General features: G+C 34.9%; 1 protein-coding gene across 1 annotated transcript in view; it reads left to right on the top strand.

Moving 5' to 3' along the window:
- LOC145259161 (GTP-binding protein 8-like) overlaps positions 1-17,485 on the top strand; it is a 148,959-nt gene that overhangs the window by 27,129 nt on the left and 104,345 nt on the right. The window contains exon 3 of the mRNA XM_080116888.1: positions 17,224-17,323. Within this exon, the coding sequence (XP_079973014.1) occupies positions 17,224-17,323 (100 nt within the window). The remainder of the gene's footprint in view (positions 1-17,223; positions 17,324-17,485) is intronic.

The following is a 17,485-nucleotide window of genomic DNA, read 5'->3' as shown; positions in this document are numbered from 1 at the left end:
ATGGAGTGAGTGGGGCTTGCTATAATATTTCCGTGTGGGAACATATGCTTCAATGCCTGCTTTGCGCCATTCAGTTATCTCATTGGCACACTGTTCAGCAGGAAGAGAGAAACTATCAGTCTATGGGACATCTCGAATGTGTTCTCTGATGGTTTCCCAGTTAACCCTTTTGTAGTACCTTGTTGTTTTGAGCAATGATTCCTCACCTTGAAGTTGGGATTTAAATGTGATGTCAACTGATACCATTGGGCGGTCTGCATTTCCAAGTGGACTGTGGGCATTAGTCACACAATCCTCGGGTACTGTGGTGAGGAATAGTTCTAGAAGTGAAGCCTGCTGAGATTCTCGATCTGATAGGCCAGTTGGAAACATTACTGTCTATGTGAGGGAACGGGCTATAGAGAAGCTATAAGTGGAGCGTCCAGTCTCATTTGTGTAACCTGAGAAACCAAACTAATTTTTATGGTGGATATTAAAGTCACCAAACACATGTATTTAGGTGTTACTATCCAAGGAGAGTGCTGCATCTATACTATCAGTGACATAATCGATTAGGGTACAATCCTGACTTGAGGAAAAAGGGTAGAAAAAATATAAGGAACTAACTCAGTGGTGAAATGTTAGTCGAAAGCACATAAAAGCCTGGTCATCCGATTCAAGATTTTTCTCTCTAGTTTGTGGGAGGATGCTATGCATATATCTATCTGAGTCCTTACAGCAAAGAACGCGGTATCCTGTCATGTTAAAGTAGTTAGAGGGGATTGAAGAGTGTAAGTTTGTTTCACTTAATGCTAAGATATTTGGGGAGTTTACTAAAAGGTAAGCCTCTACATCATCTATATTGCTTCTAAGCCCATGGATAATTGTGAAAGCAAGCCTCAAGGGCGAAGCTGAATTGGTTTTGTTTGGGTGGTTGTCTGGTTTTATATTTGTTTGGGTTGTCATTTAATTATGTTTTTGTTTAATGTCATGAAGAGTGTTGATTGAAATGGGCCTGTTTTAACACCAAGTATACACACACAGTGGTCCATTAGCCGAGTCATGTCTAGAAGGTGTGGTCTTATGAAAGCCCACCAGATGTAGCAGCATGATCCCTTTCCATGCACGACATGGCACTACAACTATTCTGACATTATACAACTGATGATAAAGCAGCCGGTCTAAGTGTTACCAAAGAATTAGGGCTCCTGTACTGTCAGTCAGACACAGTAACCAGACAAACTGTCAATCAGTTACCCTCAACCTTTCAGACAAGACTGGCCCAAACAAGTCTAGTGAGCACAAGTGGCATGCAAGCAAACCCGATTTTCTCAGTTTCTGAGAGAAAGAGAGAAATTTAAAATAGGGAATAGAGGAACAGCGTTCAATGTCCTAGTCAGAAAAAAAGGCCAAGCACAGAGTGGCTCTGGTGAGTCCCTAGTATTGTACCTCTGAAAGACGGCGATAGGACGAGCCTATCTACTCCTTAAGCAAGTTAGCTTTGCAAACCGGGAATTCGTTTGAGTTACCAGCTCCAGGAATGTTGTTGACCATAACCGAGGAGGCCTCCCTCTCCCAGTTTTATTATCAGAGTTTTCTTTCTCTTAGATGATCTGATAAGATCCACGGGTCCATCACACTGTTCTACACCAGGTATTTCTGCATCCCCACATGGATGAAGATATTGAGTATCTTAAAGTTTTTCTCTATCCTACATAAATAACTGCAGGATTGGAGATAGATTCCCCCCTAACATTATCAAGAAATTGTATCTTTCAAGTACTGCGAGAGAATCAATCTGCTCTAGCAACTAATTTGTTTTAGAATAAATGAATAGGATATTAATAATAATTATTTGAATATATAAGAGAATATAAAGCAAAGAAAACAAAAGGAGACTAGATTTACATAAAGTATCTATGTATTCTTTCAAAGACCAGAGAATATCCTATCGTCAATGCCATTGCTATGTCGTATATAACGCTAAGCAAGCGTTCAACAACTTCCTGTTCTAGTTGGTATCAGTTTATAAATATGAGCTATCTGCTCATATGTAAATTATACTTAATTTGCATATCACTACAAATAATAATTACTTGAATATGTAAGAATAGAAAGTAAAGAAAAAAGAAATGGTGGGATTAGATCTACATAAAGAGGTTCCACACAACACGGATATATAGATGCACTTAACTTAGTGTTCCTCGAACAACTTATATTGGTATAGCTAAAAGACCAGTGTCTCCATGTGGAATGAATTGAGGGGCTTAGATTAGCGTTTATTTGAGAGCAGTAAGAGGGAGGGGGGATCTGCCTTAAGAGCCAAATGGGTGCTTTGATTTTAATACTTCCTTCTTTTATTTAATTGAAACAGTATAATTTTCGATTTGTGTATTAATAATTTAAAACATTACAAACTCATTTACCAAAGGTGATGAATGCTAGAAAAGAGATGCATATTTCCAATTTGTCTATTGTTTCTATACATATATTGATAACTATTACTAATATATTACAAATAAAATGACATGCGAGAAAAATCTGAGAAAATAGTTTCAAGTGTGTAGATAGCACGGAATATAGAAATGGAATAAAATAATACAATTAAAATACATTTTTTAGTAATATCTATTTTAAAGGTAGATTAAGGGATGGTTAAAATTGTAAATAGATTTAAAGCTTTTTTTATGCAAGTTTCCCTTACAAAATTTTATTATCGTATTTTATTGTATAACCTGGGGAGTAAACTCACCAGTTAAAAGGAATTCAGATAAGACTGGAAGTTTTGAAATGTGGTTAAAAATACACTAGAAATACATTTAAAAATATGAACTAATTTTATAGAATAAGTTGGCATAACAAACAAAGGCATAAAGAAATTACAATTAAATTTTATTATGCTATCAGTTCAAAAGGGACTACAATATTTTGGGATAGGAAAACTGCATTTTAAGGCCAAACACTTCTTATCAGAAGAGGGGAGTAAAGACACATATGCAGAGAAGAAATTTTTTAAAAGATAATATTACCTTTATGGAAAGAGGATCAAAGGAAAAACGAGAAACTGTGCTGAGACTAAAGCCGATTCCAGGAATGCCAGCAATCCCTGTAAAAGAGTAATAAATAATGCGAGAGAGTTGTATGCTCAGTCCAAGTCCAAAGTAACTAAGCAGCAGCTTGGTTCCCACCAGTTTTGGCAAATAGCAAACATGTTTTGACAAACTTCTGGGCTTGACCTTTACTCCTGATCTGAGATGGAATATGTACATCAAATCCATTGCCAAGACTGTTAGAAAAATGGTGGGATCCTTCTAGCGATCCAGTAGATATCTCACTGCTGATGCAATTCTCTACCCATGTAAGAGCCAAGTACATCGAAAGATGGAGTACTGTTGCCACATCTGGGCAAGAACTGCTAGAAAACTTATCCTGCCTCGAAAAGTTCAAAATAGACTTTGTAACCTAGTGGGGATGCCCTTTTCTCTTCCCAGCAATCTCTTTCCCATAGAAGAGACATTGCGAGCCTCTCTCTGCTTTATCGCTATTTTGATGGCAGGTGGTTGCCTGTTATGGTACCCTCTCACCAAACTTTCATGAAAAACACTCATCTAGCCAAAACCACTATCAATAATTTCCCCCACTAGGGATAGGTGTCAGGGGGCCTTTTTAGGGGGCTATCCTCAAATCATGCTTGCTACCAGTTTAAATGATGTATTTGGGTCCTAGTAATGCAAAAATACCAATTTTTTTTAAACATTTAGTGATTGCCCTCACTTTTTCTGAGATCAGCTGGTATGGGGCCCAAAATAAAGGAAAATCAACCAAAAACCAATATTATCAATACAATTGGCTATCAAAACGCCCTAAAAGAGGGTTAATTGGTAGTTGGTAGTTAGAACTGATGTGTCAGTATAATTTACTAACAGTTTTGAGCTGTTTTGAGTTTTTTCAGGCCAGTAATAGGTAAAAAATGACCAAAATTGGTCTAAAATCACTGTAAATGGGTCTTATGATAGTGTTTTGCACTAAAACACCTCCAAAATGGTGTGAATGTGGTAAGATGATGTAGGCCGGCACAGTATAGACCAGTGTTTAACTCTAATTTGACTAAACATTGTAATGAACCTACTTTCTTATAATTTTAATAAAACATTTTCTACACAGTTTAGGATTTGATATCGAGTTGTTGTTTGAATTGGTAATCTACCTTTTTTGTATTTGTCAACATAAATCTCTGATTCCTTTCTTCAAGAGTTCATTTCCCCCGAACTCGAGCATCAACAATTTGTTCAGGTCGTACATTGAACGTGTCTTGCCTCCGAGGATATTGCCAGTACTTATGTTGTGAGGGCGGGAAATGATGAAGGTGATCAACTTTGTAGTACTCTCTGCCATTGATCAGTTGACATATACCCTAGGTATCATGCATACCCATTACTTTCTTACCAGCAGACAGCACACATATCATTTTCTTTGTAAGCAGCTGAAATGCTTGCAGGAGGTAAGTGATGCAATAGCTCTCACACTATCGTCATTGGTTGGTACGTTTGCGATGGTAGTAGAACAGTTTTCTTAGTCGTCAGACAGTAAAATGCAAAAATTTCCTGACTCCATAAGATAACTCCATAAGAAATGCTGTTTTGTCAGAATAAATCGGTTTGCTGAGGTTTCTGTGTCAGATGGGTCTCTACAAAGTATGCAAACTCAGTTCTTAGGATCTTTTCTGCAGTGTCGGGATTTTTTTGCAAAATTCCTAGTAGTTCGGAAATGGATGTTACCTCACGTTTTACATCCATCCAACAGATTTTTCACCATGATGTTAAAACCAATGGATTTTTGGAGCTTTTTCTTAATCACCTCTCTCAAAACCATTCTCTGCTGGTTTGTCCAGACAGATTCTCTCTCATCCAAAAGCCTAGTGATGATTTTCGTTTCTGGGTCAACTACCCATTGAACATTGTGGTACATCACATCATTACGAATCAATTACCAGTGAATTTTCTGTTTCGACAGTTGGCAACTTTTCCAGCATGGTTATCAAACACTGACAGGTTTCTTTCACATTTGAGGTTTTCGGTTGGTAAGCCTGCCAGCTCTTCCTTGGACTACAAAGAAAGGTTGATAGCACATTGTGATGACTCTCCAGCAAAACCATATTTAGTATCGCACTGCAGCATTACACCATCAGCAGCACATCAGATCCAACAGCTTCAGACCAAGCTCTGATTGTGGCTTCCGCACTGGCACATGTCACATTTCCACAACAAATTTATGAAGTGTGGTGGGATTTGCTGCTTTCAGGTCACTGTGCAGCTGGGGAAGTATGGCGAGACGATCTTCTTGCGAACTTCTCTAAACACAGTGCAGGAAAGGAACGTGACCTGGTTGGTGAAGTATGCAAGCACTTCAAGCTTGATTTTAAATATCTTGCTGGCAAGATATGTTCTGCATGCTTTCACCAATTGGTTCGTTTCTTTGACTTTGTCAACTACCATTTGCAAGATGGGGTATGACTCCAGTATTGAAGCAGCTGACTTCTTGAATTTAGAAAATCTTCATTGTTGGTAAAGAAACAGCTTTTTAACCACCTTTTCTCGTTTACATATGAAATTAAAGAGGATGGCTTTGCTGAACTGTTGTGGGAACCAAATTCAAAAGTACTTCAATACACGTTTCAACTGTTGTATTCTTTTCTTGAAAGAAAGAAAATCGTGTTTCGAATTGTGCCTACACATTAAATCTTTGCTATCCATCAGCTGCTGGGAATTATCACTACTGCTACCTGGGTATCTATGGGGACATTTGGCTAATTTTGAGCCCCAAAACACCTCTGCCCAAAAATCCCAAAACTGTGAAAGAATTTTACTGACATCAATGTTCTTCATCTAACAGTTTTTAAGCCATTTGAGACATCTGATGAGTAATTAAGTACCCTATTGATACCCACATTCAGTGATTAGAGGCAAATTTTGGCAATTATTGGCAAATTGTGGCTATTTTAGGCTATATTTTGGCCCTGTAAAATTCCAAACAACCTAAAAGTGTGGAAAAGTTATGTTGATATATCAGTTTTTATTACCTACCAACAAATAACTCTTCTTTATGGTGTTTAAGTAGATATTTTTATTGATATTGTTTGTTTTGGTCAATTTTCCTATTTTTGGGGCACCACTGCCCAAAAATGAGTGAACAATCACTAAATTTAAAAAAATTTTTGCTATAATTACTTTTTTGTATTATTAGGACCCAAATACATCATTTAAACTGGTAGCGAACATGATTTGAGAATATACCATTTTGACACCTATACCTACCCCCACTCTTTATCTGTGCCTAACCTAAATGTAGATTTCACGAACAAACCTTTTTTCTTAGAACTGCACGCCTGTGGAACTCTCTTCCAATTTGGTCATATTCAAGTACAACGTAAACAAATTTTTGATAAGCCATCCTCTTAAGTAATCCAATGGACCAAATTTCCACTAACAATTACTATGATATTATCCCATTAACTTCTCATTAGCCCTAATCCTCGAGTGGCCTATGTAAAAAAAAAAAACATGAAAAAGCTATAAAGAGCTAAAGTGCCATGAGTTACTTCTTATTGATTTATGCCCGTTATTTTTTTTGGGGGGGTTAGATTGTAATTCCAGATCAATCCCGGATTAATCCAATTGACAAATTCCATTTGATTCAGGAACTGGATAACTTTCAGATTACAATCTGATTGTTATCCAATGTAATCCACAGTGATCCCACTCAAAGACAGAACTTTCTCTTGTGTGATGTCACAACCAAAATAAAAACAGCTGTCTAAACAGGATTTGCAGTGATCTGATGGACCGAAATATCTTGATAAAGTAGAAGCATTACAATACAATACAAAATATGATATATCTCCAAAAGTAAAGGCAAAACCATATAAAAACTCCTAAATTGCGCAAACCACCACTTAATTAAGTTATTGCTTATTCACCAAACCTGTTTTCCTGCTCTTATTTACTTATACTGCTTCCCTCTTTTTGGAAATCATAATTTCTCATTCTATGACTAAGTGTAATGTTTAAATATAAGGCCTATACTGGCCACGTGTATATTTTTACTGATGTATGTTACTAAAATAACTGGCACAAATGTTATTTCTAAATGTCTGCTTTAAAGTGATAATACTTTGCCTCCAAGACACCTGCCTGTCTGTTTTGAATGATAAACATTAAAAATCCTTATACTCCTAAGTCCTCCCCAAATCCCTGTATGTCTATATTGTATATTAATGCTGTATTCTTGTAAGTTATATCATGTTTCTTGTTCCAACTGGACAAAAAACCAATTGCTCGTCTCCCCAAGCTGATAAAAAATTACATACTTTGCACGTAACTTGGAAGGGGGTTTAGTAGGCTGACCTTTTAAAAATTGATAAATACTAAACATCTATAGCTTTCTATTGCTAAGGCATGCATTAGCTTAACCTATAATTTTCCAATTAGTCACTAACCACAAACCATATTTGATCTTTTCTTAACCCTATATTAACCTTTAACCTACACCCCATACTCTTACATACCTCCTTTAAAAACGTAACCACATCTTCCAATTTTAATCCTATTCTGAGGAGTGTAACTTCAAAGCAAATACTAATTATTTAATACTAACTTTATTAATCCTAACTGTCCATGTGAGAGCATAGAAATACCTGGCTTTGAAATCAGACGTGGGGAAATCCCTCTTAGTGCTGATGAACCCATAGATCTGGTCAGGTCATCTCGGAGAAGGAAAATTCCGATTTGTAACCTTGTGTCAATGACCTCATACGTCTTGGCACCAAACGGAGGAGGGAGACCTCCTCAGTCCTGGATGACAACCTCCCTAGAGTTCGTAACTTGATCAAATCACCGGTTTGCAAACCTAAACTGCTTAAGGAGTAGATAGGCTCTGCCTATCGCCTGGCTTCCATACTCCTTTTTTGCCTATTAGTGAGGAGCAGAGGTGTGGCTGCAAGGACTCATTAGAGATGCCCAGTGCTTGTCTTGTTTCCTGACTAGGGCCATGAATGCTGTCCCCCACATTTGCCTTATTCCCTTCCCATATACCTGGGCATCTTGGGGGTGTTTGTTTACCATATATGCTAACATGATTGGAGTGGGCCACTTCTGTCGGGCAGGTTTGAGAGTAACGGTTTGACAATTGCTGGTTGTGATTTTCGACTGACAGTACAGGAGCCCCAACTCTTTGGTAGCGCTTAGAGTGGCTGTTCTATCATGTATAATATTGAGATGTCTCGCATGGAAAGGAACCCTTCACTCATCTTTGTTGGGCATTCCTGAGGCCAAATTCCTGATGGTCTACTCGTGTTGCATGATGGTGCCTATGCACATCCATTTTGCCTAGCACCTCACCCTAGATCTGAAACTATGAAATAAAATGAAATTACAGCTCAATCCTAAAAACGTTCAAACCAGAAACACACTCAAATGATTCGCCTCCTCCCTTGAGGCTTGCATTTACAAATATCCGAGGACTTCGAGCTAACTTAGATGATGTACAATTATTTCTCCTAGCAAACTCCCCGGACTAAGTGAAACTAATGTGCACTCCTCCATCTCCTCTAATATCTTTAACATGTCTGGTTATCTTCCACTTGGTTGTAAGGACTCTGACAGACACATGCACAGACATGGAGTCTATATTTTTAACACCCTCCCCATGTCTAGGGAATCTAAACTAGAATCAGGTGACCAGGCCTTTGTGTGCTTTAAACTAACTTTACAACATAGCGTTAGCTACCTGTATTTTCTTTATCACTCTCCATCAACCCCGGACTGTACTGTAATCAATCATGTCTCTTACAGCATAGATGTAGCACTCTCCCTTGACACTAGCACCCAAGTACATGTATTTGGTGACTTTAATGTCCACCACAGAAATTGGCTTGGCTTCTCTAATTACACTGACACAGTGGTAGCATCATCCATAACTTTGCTATACCCTATTCCTTGACCAAGACAGTAACATTCTTGACCCGTCTCCCAGATCGTCAGAACCAGCAAAGCGTCACTTCTGGATCTATTTCTGACAACTGTTCCTGATGACTGTGTAACAAATGCTCATTGTCCACTCGAGATGCTTATTATGCTGTGATAATGATAGACATCACTCTTAACTCTCGATCCCAAATTGAAGAACCATTTCTCAAAACGACAAGGTACTACAATAAGGCTGACTGGGATACCATTAGAAATCACATCATGGGGAATTATCTTTTCTCTTCCTGCAGAACAGTGTGCAAATGAGACTACTGAATAGTTCAAAGCAGCAATTGAAGCACATGTTCGTACACAGAAATTCTATAGCAAACCCCACTCTCCCCAATGGTTTACTTCTACTGCAGATATTCTAATTGTAATCTCTAAACATATAAACCAAGCACTGGATAAGGCAGGGAAGGGGAGGGCAGTAGCCCTAGATATATCTAAGGCTTTTGACAGGATATGGCACGGCGATCTTCTCATAAAAATAAAATCCTATGATATTACTGGACGAATGTTTAACATAACTAAATCCTTCTTAAATGAGAGAAGAATCCTCGATGGGCGTACATCCAAACAATATGATATAAATGTAGGTGTACCTCAGGGATCGATTCGTGGTCCTTTATTATTTCTGATATTCATAAATGATTTACCTAATAAAATTGTCTCTGACATGGATATATTTGCCGATGATACCACACTCTATAGCAGGCATGTGGGGAAAACTAATGAGCACATATCTAAGGTAATGGCAGAAACCCTAGAGAAGGACCTTCAGTCTGTAGTGGAATGGGGTCAAAAATGGATGGTAAAATTCAAAGCTGCTAAGACAAAGCTCATTTCGTTTAATAATTACATGAAACCTTACCAACCACCAATAGCTATGGCTAAAGATACATTTCCTGAAAGTACTTCTTTCAAACTCCTCGACTTAATGTTCACAGGGAACATGCGTTGGAATAGATACATTGAGATTATCAAAGAATGTGGGCTTTCTCTACCATGCTAGAAAGTTACTTATGTTTGAAAGTATTCTGTACCTCTACAAAGCCACCATTCGCCCATGTATGGAGTACTGCTGTTACATTTCCACAATTCGTAACGGAATCTAAATTAACTTCTAGATAAACTGCATCTTTTAACTAATCAGAGGAAGATGGGTGAGAAACAATACCAGAATAGAGAGTAGTGTCATAACCATAAATGTTAATTTTGTGGTAAGAAATGGCTTGTTTTGTTTAATCCTGTTAAAATTCAGCTATCATCTTTCAATTGCAAGCATCTCTTTTCTTCCTGATATTCTTATGGATGGCTTTGCTCTTGAGAAATCGACTCTGAAACTTCTTGGTCTTTCTTTCTCATCAAATCTTTCTTAGATCTATTCCTTTTTCTACTTCTTGTAAAATTGGTTCTCTTTAAGGCTCTAAACGCTTTCTCACACCCGAGGCTATTCTATATTTCTCCAAATTTACTATCAGACCATGTATGGAGTATTGTTGTCATATTTGGGCTGGTGTATCTGTGTCTCATTTGAAGATTCTTGATAAATTGCAGGGACGTATCTGTAATTTGCTTGCCCCCACTCCTTTTCTTCTTCACAGTAACCTCTCTCTCACAGACGTGATGTTGCTAGTCTCTGTCTTTTCTATAAACACTATAATGGCATGTATTCTCTTTGTTGCAGCTTGTTTGACTCGTTGATCTAAAGGTCTCCATCAATTTGTTGTTTCGATACCTAATTGTAATACAGCTTCCTATTCCAGTAGCTTCTTTCCAAATACTGCAAGGTTGTGAAAATTTCTTCCTGCTCACTGTTTTCCATTCTACCTACTGTGACCTATCCTTATCCAGGTCACTATTCTGATCGACACTGATTGGATGTGGCCCTTTTCAATGCAGTAGGACCCGTTAGTTGTGCTGGTCAGTCTTTCATTCACAGCCGATGATTGTTAGTTTCTCTCGCGTCAGGGTTGATATGCCATCGCCTTGCTGGTCAGTTGGTCGCCTACTAAGGAAAAAGAAAAAGTAATTCACAATTCGGCGTTCGATAGGAAAGTGCACAAAGAAAGAAAACAAACTCAGCTCTTCTAGTCTACTGATTAATTCAAACAAAAATATATATATATATATATATATATATATATATATGTACAATTCACAAATATAAAGTTCATATAATTGACAATTAGTCTTTAGGCCTTTCGCTTTTTTCTCTTCTTGGTAGTATGCAGTGGCGGCTCGTGCCTGGAGCTGTGGAACTGCAGCACCCCCAAGTCATTTCTACTCATTATTATCGATACATGTTAAAAAGAATATGTTTTTTTTTTTTTCTTTGTATGTGATAATATATCATTAATTATATATATATATATATATATATATATATATATATATATATAATCCTGAAGCTTAATGTCGATAATTGTCCCCATACTCATATAAGCATAAAAGCAAAACTTTGCTTGGAGCTGCGAAATTCACAGTTACACTTTCTTAGTGAAATTCGCTTGTGCGCATGCCCGATCTAGAACGGTTAATATGAGTCAATTTGGAACTGTAGTTTTCGCAGTTCCAAACGCGGTGTTTGCACGTTTTCGCTTATTATTTTTTTTTTTTTAAGAGGCTTTGTTTACAAATGTTTTCTTTTTATTATTATTAAAAAGTGTAACATGTTCTTGTAAATAAAATCTCCACCTTAAAAAAAAAAAGTCTCACACTTTTAAATGCGATTTAAGCAGAGAAAAATATATGATATGCCAAACTTTTTTTTCTTTTAATTAAAAGTGTTCGGGCTTTTAGCCTTGAAGTTACCAATGTTATTTTTTATTTTACCTATATGGCTTATTTTATTTGTATTTTTAAGTAGTTTAAAATTTATTTATTTTGTAGTAGCTTAACTTTACAGAATAAAAAATATTTACATTTTTTTTATAGAAAAGCGAAGAAAAGTTTATTTTTTAAAATACATTTTAGTTAGAAATGTTTTTGCCTTATATATATTCACACACATATATATACACACACACACATATATATATATATACACACATATATATACACACACACATATATACAAACACACGATATATATATACACATATATATATATACACACACACACACACATATATATACACACATATATATATACACACATTATATATATATATATATATATACATACATATATATATATATATATATATATGTATATATATATATATATATATATATATATATAAAGCTTTAGCATTTATTTACATCCCACGAGGACAAAGCAAGAAGTTTTACACTTTGAACAAAGTTTTTTTTAATTAAAATGTGCAATAACAAGACGAGTATGTAAAACCGTTTTTATAATAAGCTTAGTAAATAGCAAAGTTTGTTTTTATTTTTATATAAAAAGTTGTAAAAAGATTTGTAAATAAAATTATGTATCTTTAATTTTTTTTGTTTGCTCATAGTACAAACATGTAAACTTTTTTATTCTATATTTTATTTACAAAGTTTTGTTATAAACACATTTTTAAATTTTAAATAAAACTGTTATCCAATAAAACCATTTTTAAATGGTAATCTCCTAACTTTACCATCGTTTGCAGGCAAAGATTTTGTTTTTATGAAGAAATAAATTATTAAAAAATTGTAAATAAAATGTATTTAAACAATGTTTTTCATTTGTTTGCCTGCGGTAAAATTTTATTTAATCTGTAAAGTTTAAAAGAAATATATTTGTATATTTTTTTATTACTCTGTAAAGTGTATACAATTTAAAATAGTGTTTTTTGATTAAAATGTTTTTTGCGTATTACCCCTTTTTCGACGGCTTATAATGGCAAAGTTAAAAATATTTGTATTAAAAAAAGCAATTTTAATGACAACCGTATTTTGTTATACGCCTATTTTTAATTAACAACAAGCTTTTTATAAATAAAACCGTTGTTAAATAGTAAAACTTTTTTCGTTAATAAAAATCTGTGACCTAAAAGTTATAAAAGTATGATTCAACTCAGTTAGAACTTCCGGTTCAGTTGAATCGCAAAAAGAGGATCACGTAAACATTGTATTCCTTCTACCCTAATTGATATTCTACTAATAGACTACCTAGTACTTACCTTTCCCAATACAATTGATATAAAAAGAATTTAACCATGGTCTCTTTGCACCCCCAAGAAATAACTTCTGCGACGGTAAATGAACTTCAACAGATTAAGTTTTCACAGCTGTCTCTCCATGATAAAGTTGTAATTAAGAAAAGAAGCCGTTCAACGCCTGATATTCAAATATCTCAGCCAGGCATTAGCAACAACAAAGTGTATATTCATAGCTTTAATGGTACCAACGGAAAAGTTAGCTTTGCAGCTGTGAACTAAAAAAGGCATTGTTCTGCTTTCCTTGTTTGTTGTTAGGGGGTGATGTAACATGGACAAAAGATAGTTTCAGAACTATTAGCAAAATGAAAGATAGAACTGAAAAGCATGAGAAGCACGTTGACAATGTAGTTTCCCTATCAATTTTGGGGACCATAAATATTAAAGCAAAACTTAGTGAGGCCTGCAGACTTTCAATCAATCATCATAACATGAATGTTAAGAAGAACCGTTAAATTTTATCTAAAATAATAGATTGTATTTTCTTTTGTGGGAACTTTGAAACTCCCTTACAAGGACATGATGAAAAAGATGATTCAGTAAATCCAAGTGTATTTAGAGGATTTTTAAATTTTGCATCTTAATTAGATCCAGATTTAAAGAATCACTTAGAAACCAGTAATGTCTTCAAAGGTGTTTCCAAGACTATTCAGAATGACATACTTGACTGTCTTTTACAAATATACCATGATGAAATAAGGGCAGAAATTAGCAAAGCTTCCTTTGTAGCTGTCATGGCTGATGAAATAACAGATGTGTCTGAACATACACAAATGATCATTATTTTACGGTACGTCTTGGATGAAAAAATACTTGAACGCATTTGGGGATTCTTTATTCCAGAAAACCAAACCGCTGATGGGATATCAAAATGTATTCTACAACAATTAGATATAATCCTTCAAGGGAATCGCCAAAAACTGATAGCTCAGACATTTGATGATGCAAATGTCATGAAAGGCAAAAAAGCTGGTGCTCAGGTGAAAATAAAAGCAGTTTATAGTAATGCGCATTTCACTCACTGTTATGCGCATCAACTTAATTTAATAATGAGGAATGCAGCAAGCATTACACGAAATGCTAGAATATTTATCTCTAACATTTTGGCTATTCCGACTTTCTTTTCTAGATCACCACAGTGTCTGTCCATTTTTCAAGAAGCATCTGGATGTAAGCATTCTACGTGTATCCGCCACAAGGTGGAACTTTAACATACATAAATAGAGTTCATGAAAATGTTCAAGCTTAAAAAATCTGTCACTGAAATTCAGTCAACATCATATGTAGATGAGACCGTTACAGAAGCGACAGGAATTCTGAAATATTTGAACGATGAAAATTTCATATTTTGGTTTGAGCTATTTCATAAAATTATGTCTCATGTTGAAATTATTTCTCGGGAAACTAGCATATATAAAGTCAATGAATACATAACAAATTTCAAAACTGCTATTTTAGAGATAAGAAACACCAAATACTGTGAAAATTCTTCACAAACACTCAAGGGCAAAGCTAAAGAAGTGTGTGACTATATATCTGTTGATATAACGGACAGATATTCTTCAACTAAACATTTAATACTTGCTAAATTGTTTTACAAGATAAGCTTTGCTAGTTTTAAGAAAAAAAACTACCTACAGAAGAGATATCCTTGACAACTGAAGCATATCCCATGATTGACAAAGAAAAGTTTGAAACTGAGCTAGAAATATTTTATAGTAGGTTAGATATCCATGAGTATTGCAAAGTAATTGATCTCCTGAAATTTATTTTGGAAAACAATTTAAACGATGTTCTTAGTGAAATCACAAAACCCATAAAAATTATCTTGACAATTCCCATGACTACATAAGAGATAGAACGTTGTTTTTCAACTCTGAAAAGAATAAAAACTTTTCTAAGGAACACCATGGGTTGCGAAAGACTAAATGAACTTGCAGTGCTTTCAATTGATAAAAAAAGTTCTTCAGCAGTCATTCAGAAGTTAAGGAGAAAATTATCAATCTTTTCTCACAAATTAAAACAAGAAGAATGGAGTTTACTTTCAAATGAATGTAATAAGTAAGATATTTAAAATATTTACATCTATTTAGGATTTCTTTAAGTTATTGTATTTTTATACGTGTGCATACGTATAAATTATGTATAATTTTATGTTTGTTTTATTTTTACACAATATTAAAACAATAGGTGTTTTCTTTATAACAGCACCCCCACTAATCTTAGGCACGATAGGAGCGTTGTGATATGGAGCGTTGTGAAGAGGGGGTGGTAAGCGATCACTTCAACTTCCACTTCAAAATCGACTCGCTGACTCCAAAACTCAACTCCGAACTCTCTAAAAACCTTACTTTTTCTGGTTCTGCACATGATTATGTAGTCTGAGGCAGGGTAATGTGGGATGTTTCCCTCATCAATCAACTACGACAGCATTACTTCCACCTTGTCTAGATTGAATCCCTCTTCAAATTCCCATGTAATCACACCTGGAAAGTTTGCAAACTGTTCATCAGGCCCCAGGGGTCACACTCATGATCCCTAGGTCAGATGATTGTCCCCAAGATGTAAACATTCGTTTTCCAATATACAAATTCACATTATTTTGTACTGGTTCACCACATATGTTTTCGCTCAACCTTTAAAATGATATTGCTATTTACAGATAATCAAAAAATGATTAAAACACAATCATTTGTTATTTTGCTATTTTCTCTCAGCAGGGATTTTTGATGTCGCTTGGGCACACTATATTTAATAAAGAGTTATATATTCCCGTTTTTATAATGAATTTTAAGTTTCTGCTCACTCCTTTGGAGAGCCCAACCACCCTTTGGATCAGTCATGTCACACTACAGGTTTGGTCTTTTCAAGACTAAGGTCAATAGGCATCTCCTCTACTTGCAATAATCATCTTTTGTTCTTGTTAGCTTCCTTATATCAAATGGCTTCATGCCTTGTCTTGAGTGATTTCCATAAAAAGAAACTTGTTATTATGTATATATGTTTATTATGTATATAATATGTAAATATTTGATGATTTTTAATGATGTGGAAATTTCTTTAAAATCATGTTCTGTTGAATTCAACAAGTCAGTAGTGAAATAATGAACAATTATTAACTTAATTTTGCTGACACTTTGTGAATTTGTTTTCCTATTAATAACTATTTTTGTGTGCATGCATTTCCATTTCATTAGATTCTGATATTATGGATCCCTCCCTCACTGAGCGTTAGAAAGTGATTCATAAAAAAAAAAAGTCATGACAAATGATTCACCAAAGTGCATAAAGGCAGTAGGAAGATAAGTAGTCAGCTGAAAGTGGCCAAGTAAGACTGAAGATGCAAACATAGGCTTTCCCCTACTGAAGTCAGTATATTTAGTTTTAGACAGTTTTCAATTTGCAACATTTGACAACAATTTGCAGTTCAGAGTAGATCAGAGAGAATTTTAGCAGACCTGAGATAAGCTGGCATCAACCAAACGTTAGTGATGACCTCAACATCCAGATTATGTCAAGTGGCTCATAGTTAATACACTGAAACTTAACTATGCTGTGGACATTAGTTTTGGAGAATCCTTTATCACACACACTCGGGGGCCCAACTAATTTATATACAATCTATAGAGTTGTTTTCTTTTATGATTTTGCATTTTATTTGTTCTATACTTGTAAACCCTTGATGATCACCAAGTTAACACAGCCAAAATAAAAGATAAAGAAAAATAAAACCACAGCAAACAGCAATTGCCAAGAAAAATGATTTTACAAGGCTTTTACTTTGAGTTTGAAAATTTAAGAAAAACTTATTTTTGTTCAGGTTTATTGTGGAAAAAAAATTGAACCAGCTCTTTTTTTCTTTTTAATTTTGTAATTATGAAACTTATTTATGTGAAACTTGATGATACATTAAATATTCTTAGTCAACTTTGATTTTTTTTTTTTTGTTCTAGTGATACTAAAATCCTAATGATCTCTTTGCTCTTTATTTTCAGTTGAAGATACCAATAGGATGTCATATGGCAGCAGTTGTATTAACATTTAAGTATTTTGTCTTTACTCAGGTTATGTCGTACATTCCTTCTAATAGATTCCGAAATTGGTATCACAAAAGCTGACAACATTGCCCTTGAAATGTTTGATGAATTCAGAATTCCATATGTTGTAAGTTTTTAATTTATTGATGTCTCATCAGTCATAAAAACAATATACAATTAGAATATTTATGAATAATTTTCTTATGATTAGAGTATGATATTCTTAAATCCATGGAAGTATAATTGTTATCTAACTAACTAGATGATACTAGCTAAAACATCACACCCA

The sequence above is a fragment of the Euprymna scolopes genome, chromosome 34 (assembly GCF_053919585.1).
Source record: "Euprymna scolopes isolate OS-2025 chromosome 34, ASM5391958v1, whole genome shotgun sequence".
NCBI classification, from domain to species: Eukaryota; Metazoa; Mollusca; class Cephalopoda; order Sepiida; family Sepiolidae; genus Euprymna; species Euprymna scolopes.
The sequence above is the reverse complement of the archived record's forward strand: the minus strand, read 5'-3'. Positions and strand labels throughout refer to the sequence as shown.